The following is a 16,389-nucleotide window of genomic DNA, read 5'->3' on the forward strand; positions in this document are numbered from 1 at the left end:
AGCATCTGTAATGTGAAGTAGCATAAACACTTTGGGAAACATTATGACTTTACTAAAAAGTCTTCATTCTTATAACCATTCCAATCATAAATAAAACTCGGAAGAAATTGAAATGTCTACTATATATATTTTTAATGACTGTAAAAAATATCTCTATACACACAGGAACTTCGAGTCAACCAAATTTTCAATACGATAGGAATAAAAACAAAAAAGCAAAGATTCCTCAGCCAATATAATTTATTCTAAAATGAATTACTGGTTATTGATATATGTATGATAGAATCTTCATACTAAGCAAAAGACTGTACATTTTCAACCTATACATTCTGACAGATTGTGGATTATAATTGATACCCTAGGTGAAAACTGGAGAAAAAAATATGTCCAATACTTGTGTGAAAGAACATTTGTTGGTGTTTTAAAAGTTCTTAATCTTAGTTCTGGAAGGTTATGGATATGAGTCTCTAATGTTGCATAATTTTAAAGAATATGTCTATGTTTTAAGCATAGAGTTAATTTGTAAAAACTGTGTGTTGGTAGTTTTATAAATTTTCAAATTATATGAAGATTCTATAAAACTTAACAGATTAAAAAAAATAATAATTTGACATTGGCTCAGTGGTTAAGAGCACTAACTGCTCTTCCTAAGATCCTGAGTTCAATTCCTAGCAACCATATGGTGGCTCACAACCATCTGTAATGGTATCTGACACCCTCTTTTGGTGTGTCTGAAGGAAGCTACAGTATACACATATACATGAAATAAATAAGTAAATCTTTAAAAAAAATTAACACATGCTCATATAAATTTCTGGTGTTAAATATATTAAATATAAACATTATCATAAAACAGCATGAAATTTTCTTTGAAACTTGCCTTTAAATATTTAATGTGGCACACAATAAAGGTGATTTTTTGTTTTGCTTCTCTTTTCCACAGTTTAAAGTATCTGCAAAGGTAGTTAAAAGATTGAGGCTATAACTGACACTACCCTTAGTAGGAACAATTGTGAATTTTTATTTCTTTAAAAATAATCACAGAAATATAATAAGAATATATTTATAATTTAATCCTATATGTCAGATATGGAACTGATTCAGATCTCTACTGCAGGTGACAATGACTTGCCTTGTGCTCTAGCAGGGGTGTGATACTGCCAGCTGTAAATAGTTTCTATAATTTAGCACTTTTGAAATTCTGGGGACTAATCAGTGGATATATAAATGCTAGATCTCCAAGAGGCAGGATGGGTAGTGGTTTTTGGTTACTGTTGTTTGCAGTTTGTCAAGTAGTTCTGTGCAAAAAGAAACGAAGAAATTAAATAACCTGACATTGAATTTCAAACTAGCTATGAGGAAATTAACTTCCCTAATCAGCAGAAAACAGTGTAATATTAATGTCACCCCTTTCAAACTCATGACTTTATTCAAGGATCTCTTTCCTTTCCTCTGTAGTATTTCTGTGCTATCTATTGGTAAGATGTTGAAAGGAAGAAAAAAAAAAGTGGAGAAGCGTGGAAGAAAGAAGAACCTAACAAGTAGCCAAAGTTCCATAAGAAATTCTGCGAGAGTTGGCCAGCAATGAACTGCCTCCATGTTACTGCAGTAGAATATATACTTCTGCACTGGAAAACTTTCTCATAGACTCTAGCAGCAACTACTAATATTAGTTGTCAAGAATTACCCTTACAAGTGTGTTTTTTTTTTTTTAATGCAGGAAAAGTAATTTATTAAATGTGGTCTTAACTGAAAGAGAAGTGAGCCAGTTCTGAGACTCTCTCAAGTTCCTCACGTTCATCCTTAGGATTTCACATGAGTTTCAGGGTAAAATATAGAAGTTAGGAGAATCCCCCTGCCTCCTTTTATAGTTCTTCATTTCTTTCATTTTTTTTAAATTAGATATTTTCTTTATTTACATTTCAAATGGCAAGTGCTTGCCTTATAAGCCTAATATCTTGGGTTTGATTCCCTGAGCCTTTAGAATAACTAGAATCAGTGATGTGCCTCTGTAATCCTAGCATTCCTACACTGAGATGGGAGGCAAAGAGAAGAACTTGATATTCACTGGTCAGCTAACCGGAAGTATACCCTGAAGCAGCAGAAAGAAAAGACCTTTCCTTAACAAGAGGAAGGAGAGAACAGACTCTTTAAAGTTCTAACCATATAACTCTTGCCTTCACACGCACACACACACACACACACATTATGCAGTAACACATAATGCAGGTAAGCATCCAAACATATATGTACAAGAACCCTTTGTATTTTCATATGACGTTGCTGCTTTTCAACTCTTACTATGTGATGATGATTATTGTCTAGGAAAAGGTAGAACCCAAATTCTTAACTATTGACCTCACAACGGTACTACATTGTAACTGTAGGATAAGTTATTTGATTGACAATAATTGGCATAGGCAATCCAACATTTTAGTTCCTGGGATAATTAATAGTACTGTGATAAATAAGTGAATCGCAAAATATTTAGTTGGTAATTTTGTGATAATATAGAATAAACCAGAATTCATACTTGGATAAAACATGTATGGAGGTATAGTATTTGGCAAGCATTTTGTTGTAAAACAAAGCAGGATTCAGAAAATAAAGACAATGAGATTTCATTAAAGTACTCTCAAACAACGATAAAAATGTAAGCAGGATGAATGAAAAAAAAATGTTACTACTCCCATGAGACAATTGCCAAGTGATTATGTTGTGTTTAAGTTGTGATCCATAAACACCTAAAAATGTCTAATAATTTTGTTAAAGACTACACTGGTGTTTATACTTATATTTTTAAAAGTCAATTTAGGATTATAAATTCTGAGCCAGGCGTGGTGGCGCACGCCTTTAATCCCAGCACTTAGGAGGCAGAGGCAGGCAGATTTCTGAGTTCGAGGCCAGCCTGGTCTACACAGTGAGTTCCAGGACAGCCAGGAATACACAGAGAAACCCTGTCTCGAAAAAAACCAAAGCAAAAAAAAAAAAAAAAAAAAGTATTATAAATTCTGCTTCTGAAAATGGTTTATGTTCCTCTAAATATGGAAGACAGAGAGCTCAGTGTGTAGGGCAGAATACATGGATCAATGTCCTTTAGGACAAGGTGTCTTGACTTTGAGTCAGGAGAATCATAAATGAAACGATGTCATGCCACTGCAATCCTCAAGTGTTACAGACTGAAATAGTGCATCACCTTCTAATAAGTAAACCTAAGTAATTAAATATTATTTCACTTTCAGAGGAACTCTCTAGAAAGGGAGAGCCTTCTATGTCAACAAGGATTGATGACAGATAGTAATGTGTCCATTTAGAAGTCCTGGTTCTAAAATAAGGCCAGAACAATTACCATCTGAGTGTCTACTAAAAATTACATTGACACATGAGCCAAGGTAGTCCCCAGGGGTAGTATATTTCTACTTTAGTAGTACTAAGTGCACAAAGCCAGGGATTACTTTTTGTTGGGGGAGTGTATTCCTGAGGATGGTTTGTTAAGTCACAGGCTAAAAGCCATTTGTATTTTCATAAGCAACTTGATGAAGTTCTATGAAGGTAATATTTAATTGTGTTGCTAAGGGGTATTATTTAGAATACTTTTCAATTTGAACATCAAAAATGATGAAACAAAAAAACCTTAAATCATGAGGATATCATCTTAACATACATAATTACTTAGTATGGTTACTTGTATTTATTCAATTTCTTAATTGTAAATTTAAATTTCTTATTTCAAATAATAGTAGTGACATTAATAGTGCAACTATTGTGTTTGACATTGTCTTAAATCTATTACTAATAAAGGAATATATACTAGAAGTTTTCAGAATTTTAGAGAAAAATTATAGAGAACAAATTCACATGAAGAAAAACACAAAAATATATTATAAAACAGCGAATGTTAACTGACATAAAGTTAATTATATAACAAATATTTTATTTGTTTTTTACGTAACTGTCAAATAAACATAAGTCTCTTTGAACAGAAAAGTTCTATAACCCTCTGTTGTATGTCCTGCCTGGACTAAAATTTTCATACCATGGATAAGAGCTGTTAGTGGAAAAGTTTGTTGAGCAGTGTGCTGAAGCTAAGGTTTCCATATTTGACATAATTGAGAATAAAAAGGTAAAAAGTAGCATCATAATAAATGATCTTTTAATCAGAAAATAACATCTTCAGAATATTAACTATCATTGAAATATTAAAATGAAGACTTAAAAACTCATTTTGAATGAGCAGTTANATAATTACTTAGTATGGTTACTTGTATTTATTCAATTTCTTAATTGTAAATTTAAATTTCTTATTTCAAATAATAGTAGTGACATTAATAGTGCAACTATTGTGTTTGACATTGTCTTAAATCTATTACTAATAAAGGAATATATACTAGAAGTTTTCAGAATTTTAGAGAAAAATTATAGAGAACAAATTCACATGAAGAAAAACACAAAAATATATTATAAAACAGCGAATGTTAACTGACATAAAGTTAATTATATAACAAATATTTTATTTGTTTTTTACGTAACTGTCAAATAAACATAAGTCTCTTTGAACAGAAAAGTTCTATAACCCTCTGTTGTATGTCCTGCCTGGACTAAAATTTTCATACCATGGATAAGAGCTGTTAGTGGAAAAGTTTGTTGAGCAGTGTGCTGAAGCTAAGGTTTCCATATTTGACATAATTGAGAATAAAAAGGTAAAAAGTAGCATCATAATAAATGATCTTTTAATCAGAAAATAACATCTTCAGAATATTAACTATCATTGAAATATTAAAATGAAGACTTAAAAACTCATTTTGAATGAGCAGTTAAAAAGACTTGCAAGGTAAAATTCTTTGTGGAAGAGAAGACAGAATGGTAAAAAAATATCACAAACACAGAAAATGTATGAAAATGATGTAACACAATCATCTCTCAGTGGTAAATAATGTTTGTCCATAATATACACTAGTAAATTACAATATATATATATATATATATATATATATTATATCATAATACATTCTTCAGTGAAATATATTTATGTGTTAAATTGATTTAAACAAAATGTTCATTGATTTTTGAAGTGTCAACTTTTATAAGAATCTGAGTTATGTGAATGGGGACTTAGCATATCATGTGGCACACATGCATCTGATTCAGTTATTTTAAGAATTAAATTTTTTCAAAATGCAATTAAATTATCTATTTCAAATTTACCACTTCTGCAGATGAAGATCTATTCAAACAAGAAAAATTGAATGCCTCCACACTGATGGAATTTATTCTTCTTGGATTTTCTAATGTTCCTAATTTGCNGTGGNTGCTNTTTATGATATTTTTGNTCATGTATNTGACNATTCTNTTGTGCAACAGCATTATNATAGTGTTAGCAAAAACTGACCCTACTCTCCAGACTCCTATGTATTTTTTCCTTAGCAACTTTTCCTTTTTGGAAATCTGTTATGTAACAGCTACTATCCCAAGAATGCTTATGGATCTATATACCCTAAAAGGNAACATTTCTGTGTTTGCCTGTGCAACACAAATGTATTTNGTCCTNATGTTGGGAGGCACAGAGTGCCTCTTGCTAGCAGNTATGGCCTATGATCGTTATGTGGCTATCTGCCATCCTCTACAATATACTTTACTTATGAAGAATAAGGTGTGTTTACAGCTGGTAGCTGTCTCCTGGATCAGTGGGATTCCAGTAGAAATTGGGCAGACCTACCAGATATTCTCTCTTCACTTTTGTGCTTCTAACAGAATAGATCACTTCTTTTGTGACATCCCCCCACTTCTCAAGCTCGCTTGTGGTGACACCTTTATGAATACAGTTGCAGTGTATGTTGTTGCAGTGGTGTTTGTTATGGTTCCATTTCTGCTAATCATTATCTCCTACATCAAAATTATNTGCAACATTATGAAACTGTCTTCAGCCAAAGGGATGGCCAAGGCTTTTTCCACCTGCTCNTCCCACCTGATAGTTGTAGTCTTGTTTTATGGAACAGCAAGCATTACCTACTTACAGCCCAAACAAAGTCAGTCAGAAGGAATGGGGAAGCTGCTGTCTCTTTTCTACACCGTTTTGATCCCAGCTTTGAATCCTATTATATACACTCTGAGGAACAAAGATATTATGATGGCACTAAGAAAATTACACAGTAAGTTACTGATATGGTGGGAAAACTTAAAATAGAAAAATACAGGTGCATACAATTGAAAGTTCAAGCTTTGTGCTGCAAATCTTAATGCATAAAGTCATTTATTGAGTATTTGAATAACAAAGTACATTGTTTAAGAGACACTCTTTTACAGATTTGATCATATTGGTTATACTTGATATAAAAATTAACTAAGTCAATGTAAATATATTATTTTTCGTATCCATCTATGCACACATTGTTATCTACTGTATTTCTAGGTTACTTGTTCAACTTAGTGTAAGACAGTTAATTGTATCATATCCCCAAACGTTGGGATCACTTGTTAAAATGAGCTTTGTCTAAACTTGTTAGTCCTCATAGGATTTTCTGTCTTCTGTTCTTATCTTTTGATTTAACATGGCTGCTGTTTTCCTAGTTTATGTTATTGTTGATTTCATAGGTTAGGAGCTATATGTCTCTGACCTTTGATATTTATCCACACATTACTGTATGTAGGCATAGGTTTGTACTCTGCCTTTTTGTTTTGTGAGTATTTGGTTGGTCTTCATTTCCATTATAACACATAGGGATCATGTTTCAAATATCTTATTTTAGAAGAAGAAATTTGATGTTAAAAATGGACGTCACTTTTTGCTTGACCTCTGATCTCTTGTTCTCCATTTCTCTGTACTCCTACAGTCCATAGTCTTTTCAAAAATGTATTTGTTCATGCTCTTACTTTCTTATATTTCTATTAAAACTTTTGTATTTGATTTAGCAATCTGTTTAGAAGTGCAATGTACCAAATATTTCAAATTAAACTATGTAAATGCAATATATTATTTGAATGTTATATTTTAATTATGTTAGATTAATATATGTACATGCATACACACTTTATCTTTACATATATGTATATATATATATATATATATATATATATATATGAGGGGGGGAAGAGAAAATCATAGACTGACAGAGACAGAGACAGTGACAGAGATAAGTTTTATTACTTTATTCAACAATCAGAAAAGTCAAAGAACTGCACCTTGACTTGTCTCACAATAGATCTCTGTGCTTAATTTTATCAACAACTGAAATATAAACATTCTTACGGTAGAAACATTTTTTCTATATCCTAGACTCCATGATACATACTGAGTAATAAAAATGTCATATTGTGTTAAAATATTGCTCAAGAATATAAAGTATTAGCTCTAGATTCATATCTGTTACATATTTCAGAACTGTTATCTTTAATTTAATCATAAATTATTTCATATGGTAATTTATATCACTTAATTCTCTTCATTCATGATAATATATACCAGAATGGTAAATAATGACATTTTCCACTGTACTGAATCTTCCTTCTAAGATTTCACTCAAAATGAAATTTTGATTTGAAATATTTAAAAGTATCAAACAAAATATTGTCCAAATAAAACCCAGAAAAGATTCAAATCAGTTTTGACAGGAATACTATATGATTAATTCAATTATAGACAAGATAAAGCCCTGTGAAAGAGAGGTTAGAAAGAGTGAGGGCCAAAGTGAACTCACAGGGAGTGAGGTAGAATGTACAGAGTCTGTATTCATCTTTACTGTGTTATCTTGGTATATATTTTTCAGGTTAATATTTTTATTAAATTCCTGATTCTGTGTATGTGTGACTCTCTGATTCTTATGCCTTCAGGTAGGCTGTTTTGTGATATTGTTTCGTTTTTATGGTGTTTTGGTTTTGGATGTGTTTTGTTTTGTTTTGTTTTTATGAGAGGCATAAAATCAGTGGAGCTACACGGGATGGGAGTTAAGGAGAAACTGAAAATAATATGAAGAAAATGAGAAGGATAGAAAAGAGAGAAATATTATCACATATATTTTGTTAGAAAAACTATTTTAAATAAAATATAAAAACAATGAGATGAAGCATGATTGAAGGTGATACTTTGTACACACACATATAAACATCTGTATCTACCACACACAATCCCCTACACAAGACTATGAATAGGACAACAAGGGTTTATAAAAGTAATTCAAAACTTGTGCATGAGTATATATTTCAGGAGTAAATTAATGTTTTAAAAAGAAGACAAAATTCTTTATAAATATACAGTAGTAATCCTATATCAACCTTATTTATAGTAGCCAGAAGCTGGAAAGAAACCATGTCCCTCAACAGAGAAATGGATACAGAAAATGTGNTACACAAGGGAAGGCCTGGGCCAAGTAGTAGGAGTGGGTCGGTAGGGGAGCAGGGGCGGGGGGGGGGGCTATAGGGAACATTTGGGATAGCATTTGAAATGTAAATAAAGAAAATAATAAAAAAAATTGTATAAAAAAAGAAAATGTGGTACATTTACATAATGACATATGACTAAACTATTACAAACAATGAATTCATGAAATTCTTAGGCAAATGGATGGAACTAGAAAATATCATCCTGACTAAGGTAACCCAATCACAAAATAACACATATGGTATATACACTCAGTGATAAGTGGATATTAGGTCAGAAGCTCAGAATACCCAAGATACAATTCACAGTACAAATGAAGCTCATTAAAAAGGAAGACCAAAGTATGGGTAATTCAGTCCTTCTTAGAAGCAAAAATCAAATACCCATAGGAGGAGATACAAAGATAAAGTATGGAGCAGAGACTGAAGGAAAGACTGTCTAGAGACTACCCTAGCTGGGGATCCATCTCATATACAGTCCCCAAACTCACACACTCTTGTGGATGCCAACAAGTGCTTGCTGACAGGAGAAGCTAGAGAAAAGACCAAAGGAGCTGAAGGAGTTTGCAACCCCATAGGAGGAACAACAACATAAGCCAACAAGTACCCCCAGAGCAAGGCAGAAGAATTTGTGAGCAGAGGGTATGGAGAATACCAGAATAACAAGCTTCTTAGAATCAACTAGTCAGGGACAAATGAACTCACAGCAATTGAAGATGCAAGTAAACAAAGGCTTCCAAGTTTTTTGTTAGGTCCTCTGACTATATATTATAGATTTTAGCTTAGATTTTCGTATGGGACTCCTTTACGTATGCTGGGTCTCTGACTCTTAGGCCTGTTGTTGGGATATTTTGCTCCTTTTGGGTGGTTGTAAATATAAATGTTTTTATTTCCTCAGATGAATGGATGGAATGAGTGCTGGACTCAATCTTTATGACCCCATGGATTGGGCTGAGCCAAGAGTTTTTCTTTATGTGTTCTAACTATCCCTGTGCCTAGGTCTGGATGCTTCTAGCATTCATAAAACCTAGTCTTCCTAAAGCAAGAACTGATCAAAATCTTGAGAATCGGTTGTTGTGGGTACTTAGCTCTAAATGGGACATTTGTTTCATTTATCTTATCCAAAAGAACCAGAGTACAAGGCAGAAAATGCAATGGGAAGAATGGAAAAGCTGACGGATGGCAAGGAATGTCGGAAATGCTGTCTTTAGAATGTGAGATGGCATTTGCAATCATGAACTCTGTTATCTGTGTAAACCTGAAAAACATTAAGTCAGGTTAAAAAAGTCCAGCATGGGAGGGCATGAGCGCGTGGCGCGGGCCGAGGGCCGAGGGTGGCAGCGCGGGGACCCAAGGGCCTGGCAGCCCATGGGGCGCGAGGAGTGAGGCCAAGGCCTGCCCTGCGGTGTGGGGTGGGAGGAAGTGGTGTGGGGCGATGGATAAACTGACCATCATCTCAAGATGTCTCTTTCTGGCCACTGATATCTTCCCCATCGCCAGCATAGCCAACCGGGACTGGATCAACACGGGGAGTAGGAGGGAGTACTCACTGTGGGCCTGGTGTGGCAGTGTCAGACAATCCATGGATGAGAGACTGGACCTGCATCCCTTCGCGGCTTCCCCTAGAGTGGGTCACTACACTGTTTTTTTTATCATCATGGGAATCATTTCCTTGACTGTCTCATGTGGTTTGCTGGTGGCTTCCCACTGGAAGAGAAGCTACAAAATATGCTCGATGGATAGCATTCACTGGAATGATCCTTTTCTGTATGGCTGCCCCAATATTTCCAAAAGGATTTTACATCAATGAAGTCGGAGGTCAACCTTATAAGTTACCCAACAGCACAGTAGTTGGGTCATCATATGTACTTTTTGTCTTATCGATTTTCTTCAGAATAGTAGGACTTCTGTTTGATGGCAAAGTCTGTTTACCAGGCTGACGAATGTCTAAACGGCTTAACTCTTTTTATTTTTGTATTTTATTTTTTATTTTTAGAGGTTGGGAGGACAAAGAGAAGGCACCTGGGCATCCTCTCACAGGAAGATGCTTAGATGAACCTGATGCTGAAAAGGAAAAATTGCTTTGATTTGTTCTCACGATGCACTTTGGATTTAAAAAAAGAATGAGAGCCTTTTCCATAACCAAATACAATATTGACTAAATCTCCTCAGCATATTCAAGCAGTCTGTCTGCACTGTGATAGCAACCTAGTGAAGGAGAGTGCTTTATACTGAAATCATGGGGCCCGTTGTGACTCTGTTTATCTGTTTTTAATGTCTAATGATTCATTTGAAAGGGGGGAAAAGTCTAGTATTTATGAATCGTGATGGACCAGAAGAGTGCAGGAGGTTCGTGTGGGGCTGACCTCACCTCCTAAGATATTAGTGTTCTCAATTTCCTTGTCATGTTATGAACCTTTGGCACCACAATGGATTGCTGTTGCATTACTGCACCAAGAAGCCAATAGATCAAAACTTTTTTACTAAAATGTATGTAAAAATTCTAAAACTCCCTAATCTCTGTGTACAAAAGAAAAAAGAAAACACTAAGAAACAAGTTTGGGGTGGGTGGGGGAAATCTTCCTTACATTTATATATATATATTGCTGATGCAGTATACAGTGTATATATGTGTGTGTGTGTATGTGTGTGTACATTTGTATATGCACACATGCAAATAGTTCCTGGACGAGAACTCTGAATGCTTGCTAGCAAAACACTGTAGTGTGCAACCTAGAACTCAATTGAAAAAAGCCATTTTTCTGAAGACTGCATAGTGGAGAGAGTCTTCAGTTTACCTCATTCTTTGTAGCAGCCCTTGATTTTGACAGGTTTCTGTAATAGGTACAAATAACTCCATACCTTTCTAGGTGCAATTTTAAGTTAAGTTAAAGATTCTTTCTAGGTTTAACTTATTTGTATATGATAGCAAAGGTAAGGTCATGTCAAACCTTATAATTTGGGGAATCTGACACTGTTGGATAACAATTGTCTTCTATTGTACAGACATTCATTTCTTCCACTGCTATGTTAACAATGCAATGCATACATTCAGGCATACAATTTCACATAAACATTAAGGTCACTAGCAAATATCTGGCTGTTTTGGCTATTTTCAACACTAATTCTGCTCTTCTATAAAAATTGCATTTTATCTGTAATAGTAGATCTTCACCAAACTCTTGAGCAATACAATATTTCCTCTATATGCTTTACACCTGTGTTTGCTGAAAAGCTAATATTCTTTCATTTGCTTTGAAGGCTGCATTAAACCCACAGCCTTATGGGCTTTTTTTATTTTAGTAGAAACAGCAGTGCAGCTGATTCTTGACTCACAAATCCTTTTAAAACCCAGTCCTTTCCTCCCCACATTCCCATGCCTGTGTCAACACCTCGATTCTTCCTGGAGAACACTTTTTGAATCTTGTCACAAGGATGTTTCATGGCAGTGGAGCTGAGTTTGTCGTCTCTAGAGTGAATGGCAATTCAAGTATCCCTATTAGTGGGCAGAGTACAAGTCTCACATAGCCCGTACTTCATACAAGGGGGAATGACTCCTAAGCAACTCGATTCTTCCTCACAGGGTGATATTCAAAGATGGGCTACCTGCTCAGATCTGACCTAGGAAGACTTGGGTCAGTCCTTATCAGTGTGTTTGCTATTCACCTGTATCAGTATTAAATTGTGAATGAAAATGCAGTGTTTGGGCTCATACTGTAGAGAAATGAAATTTAAGGCCTGGGATTCATGCAACTTCTGTCCAGAGAAATAGTTGTTTGTAAGCTTGGAAGCCTGAGGCGGAGAGCACAGTGAGACAAGCCTGGGCATGCCCAGGCAGGCCATTGTTGGAACATTCCTGGGACTGAACCAAATGTTCTGCTAACCTGCCCCTCAGGTCTCCTAGCATTCCTGCCTTTGCAGGTACCATCCTGCAAATGTGTACATTTAAATGAGCCAATCACAGGTAACCGCACCAATTCTTGCTAGCCCCTCCCCCTCCCCCTATAAAAACCCCTAGCTTTCAGGCCACGAGGTCGACTTCCTCTGTCTCCTGTGTGAGATACAAGTCCACCCAGAGCACTGCCATTAAAGTACCTCGTGTGTTTACATCAAGAAGGCATCTCTGTTGTGTTTCTCTAGGACGCCCTGACTCCTGTGACCTGAGGACCTGAGGGAGTTCCTCATGAGGGGGTCCTACATTCTACAATACAGGAACCTTGGAGAAGTGGACCCCTCTGTGTGAGAAGCCTGCAGTCAGTCGGAGGAAGGGCACTTTCTACCACCTGATCCGTCCAGGCAGTTCTAATGCCACCACTAGACATGATCTGTGGACATTCGGGATCGGGCTTTGATCAGTCAAATGGGTCACTCTGAAGGAAAGGTTTGGTAGCTGGCATTATACCACTGATACAAAGTATTAGCAAAGTATAGTTCAAATTAACTGACATGACCAAGAGCTTTTCTCTTTAAAAAGATGGATTTTATTGTAAATAGTTTCTCAAAATATTTTTAACTGGATCATGAGCATTGGGAGAGAAAGTTTCTCAGCTGCTATGAATTTCCCCACTGTTTACTTCTCTCATTTACAGTGGTATTGCATAAGATTACATAATTTTAGGTTTTATTTGTATCTATAAACCAAACCATTAAATTGTCTTTAATTTCATCATTGTCTTGGAGGGCCAGTGCATGAAGAGCTGATGGGGGAAGCCCCTCTAGCCACTCAGTGCTCTAGCCCAGGATTAAGACCACCCCATCGAGTAGTGTGTCAAGTCCAGTCTTTGTAAACTCTCTCAGACCAAACGTTGTTGAAGTGGACTCATCCGTTTAATCGAAGTCCTGTAAGTGGAAGGACAAACAGCTGGCAGCAGCTGCTTTAAAGGTCACTATGATTACTACATATCATAGTATTAATTTATAGCAAGAATCATATCTTGTAAAATGTATATAAAACACTTTTATGGTGCAATCATTTGTCAAATTTTGTCTGTTACATTGTTCTTAGAGTGTACATTCTTATAATGCCTAAGAATATCACTGTAAAATCTGCTGAAAACTATTTTTAGGTTTTATTTGCACAAGACTGAACTAGTTTGAGTTTTTGGGAAGCTCCTATCAAACACGCCTGAACACCTGTAAAGATAAAAATCTTCAATTCATTAAAAACAACCATTAGTACAATTCTTTCCAAATGTAATCCCTGTTCTGTGTTGTCAGTGTGTGGGTGTAATGTTTCTGCCTTTTCCATCTCTCACAAAGCTGTTTTCTATTGCATCTGTTTTGTTTGAGAAGGATGTCTTTTTTTTTTTCTTTTGTAATGTTCAAGATGACCAAAACACATTCCTGTGTTTTGCCTACAGCTTTGATTTCTTCGTGTGGGGTTATGCAAGGTCACTGTTTAATCTCTTCAGTGAAATAAATAGTCCAGGTGACAGGCAATCTATTGGTTTAGAGGAAAGGTACTTAAAAAGTGTTGGAAACTAACTTTGGATCTGTTCTTAGCTGTTATTTTGCATCATGGGCTTCATGAGAAGAACATGTTGCATTTACTTTGTCTTTATTAAAAGACTACTAGTCGCCAGTTACTCTGGTTATAGTAACTGCTATATCAATCCACTTTGATCTTCTTTTTAAAATTAAATTTACAATCACAAGTCAATAAAGTAAGTTGTCTTTTAGAAAATTTTTGAAGGATAAAAATAAATGAAGGAAAAAGTGGTCTGTGTAGGTAGAATTGTCTACACAGAATTTTAGTTGTATTGCCTTGAGAGATTTTAGTTTGTGGTCAAGGTCTGTATATTATCCAAAACTTTATTAAGAATTGTTTTCTAATTGGTTATAACTTTTTTTCAATTAATAGTTTCAAAACAAATTGTTAATACAACTGTATAAAGTGAACATAATTTTCTTCACATGTATTTTTGTTATTGAGCAAGTTTATCAAAATAAGTTGTCTACTAAAGAAAAAAAATCCAGCAAGGAATGGGAGCAACTAACATGTCTCCATGCTTAATACAAAAGCTTATGCCCCAGTAGATGCCTTCACATCCATCTGCATATAGGAGGTACTAACTAGAGACAGTGAGATAGAGAACATTATCATTATGAAGACGTGATTTTGGTAGCAAAAGCACAAAAGCACAATAGAAAGTTTGGGACAAATTGAAGGAATTAAAAAGAAGTGGTGAACATGACTATATATATATATATATATATATATATATATATATATATATAATTTTCCAGTTCTTGAACTATTTAAAAATAAATTAATTTCATTCACTAGCATCTGAAATGTGAAGTAACATAAACACATTGGGAAACATTATGACTTTACTAAAACATCTTCATTCAGATAACTAATTCAATCCTAAATAATAATGGAAGAAATTGAAATGTCTACTAGATACATTTTTAATGAATGTAAAAAATATCTCTATATGCGCAGGAACTTCTACTCAACCAAAATTTCAATTAGATAGAAATAGAAACAAATAAGCAAAGATTCCTCAGCCAATATAAATTATTCTAAAATGAATTACTGGTTATTGATACATGTAAGATAGAATCTTCCTGAAAAGCAAAAGACTGTACATTTTCAACCTATACATTCTCACAGATTGTGGACTATAATTGATATATTGATACCCTAGGTGAAAACTGGAGAAAAAATATGTCCCATATTTGTGTGAAAGAACATTTGGTGATGTTTTAAAAGTTCTGAATCTTAGTTCTGGGATGGTTATGGATATGTGTCTGTAATGTTGCATAATTTTAAAGACTATGTCTATGTTTTCAGCATAGTGTTAATTTGTAAAAACTGTGTGTTGGTAGTTTTATAAATTCAAAAATGATATGAAGATTCTATAAAACACAACAGATTTAAAAAAAATTAACATGGATCAGCAGTTAAGAGCACTGACTGCTCTTCCTAAGGTCCTGAGTTCAATTCCTAGCAACCACATGGTGGCTCACAACCATCTGTAATGGTATCTGACACCCTCTTCTGGTGTGTCTGAAGGAAGCTACAGTATACTCATACATGAAATAAATAAGTAAATCTTTAAAAAAAATTAACACATGCTCATATAAATTTCTGGTGTTGAATATATTAAATATAAACATTATCATAAAACAGCATGATGTTTTTCCTTGAAACTTGCCTTTAAATATTTAATGTGGCACACAATAAAGGAGATTTTTTTCTTTGCTTCTCTTTTGCACTGTTTGAAGTATCTGCAAAAGCGGTGAAAATATTGAGGCTAAACTGATCCTACTCTTATTAGGAGCAATTGTGAATTTTTGTTTCTTTAAAAATAATCACAGAAATGTAATAAGAATATATTTATAATTTAATCCCATGTGTCAGATATGGCACTGCTTCAGATCTCCACAGAAGATGACTATGACTTGCATTGTGCTCTAGCAGGGGTGTGATATTGCCAGCTGTAAATAGCTTCTATAATTTAGCACTTTTGAAATTCTGGGGACTAATCAGTGGATATATAAATGCTAGATCCCCAAGAGGCAGGATGGGTGGGTAGTTGGTTGCAGTTTGTTAAGTAGTCCTGTGCAAAAAAAGAAACAAGAAGAAATTAAATAACCTGACATTGAAGTTCAAACTAGCTACAAGGAAATCAACTTCCCTAATCACCAGAAAACAGTCCAATATTAATGTCACCCACTTTCAAACTCCTCACTTCATTCAAGGATCTCTTTCCTTTTTCTATAGTATTTCTGTGATATCTAGTGTTAAGATATTGAAAGGCTGGAAGAAAAAAAAAGTGGAGAAGTGTGGAAGAAAGAAGAACCTAACAAGTAGCCAATGTTCCATAAGAAATTCTTGGAGAGTTGGCCAGCAAAGAACTCCCTCCACATTACTGCAGTAGAAAATATACTTCTGCACTGGAAAACTATGTCATAGATTCTACCATCAACTACTAATGTTAGTTGCCAAGAATTCTACTTACAAGTGTTTTGTTTGTCTGTTTGGTTGGTTGGTTGTTTTTTTTTTTT

General features: G+C 34.6%; 1 protein-coding gene and 1 pseudogene across 1 annotated transcript; both read left to right on the top strand.

Moving 5' to 3' along the window:
- The first annotated feature begins 470 nt into the window (after window positions 1-470).
- Window positions 471-6,223, top strand: LOC110319077 (olfactory receptor 10AG1-like). Its single transcript, XM_021194497.1, has 2 exons — window positions 471-531; window positions 5,217-6,223. Exons 1-2 carry the CDS (start codon window positions 471-473, stop codon window positions 6,182-6,184), a joined length of 1,029 nt encoding a protein of 342 aa, XP_021050156.1. The 3' UTR covers window positions 6,185-6,223.
- A 3,585-nt stretch (window positions 6,224-9,808) lies between these two features.
- On the top strand, window positions 9,809-10,313 carry LOC110317499 (annotated as a pseudogene).
- The last annotated feature ends 6,076 nt before the right edge of the window (window positions 10,314-16,389 follow it).

Source organism: Mus pahari, chromosome 3, assembly GCF_900095145.1.
Source record: "Mus pahari chromosome 3, PAHARI_EIJ_v1.1, whole genome shotgun sequence".
NCBI classification, from domain to species: Eukaryota; Metazoa; Chordata; class Mammalia; order Rodentia; family Muridae; genus Mus; species Mus pahari.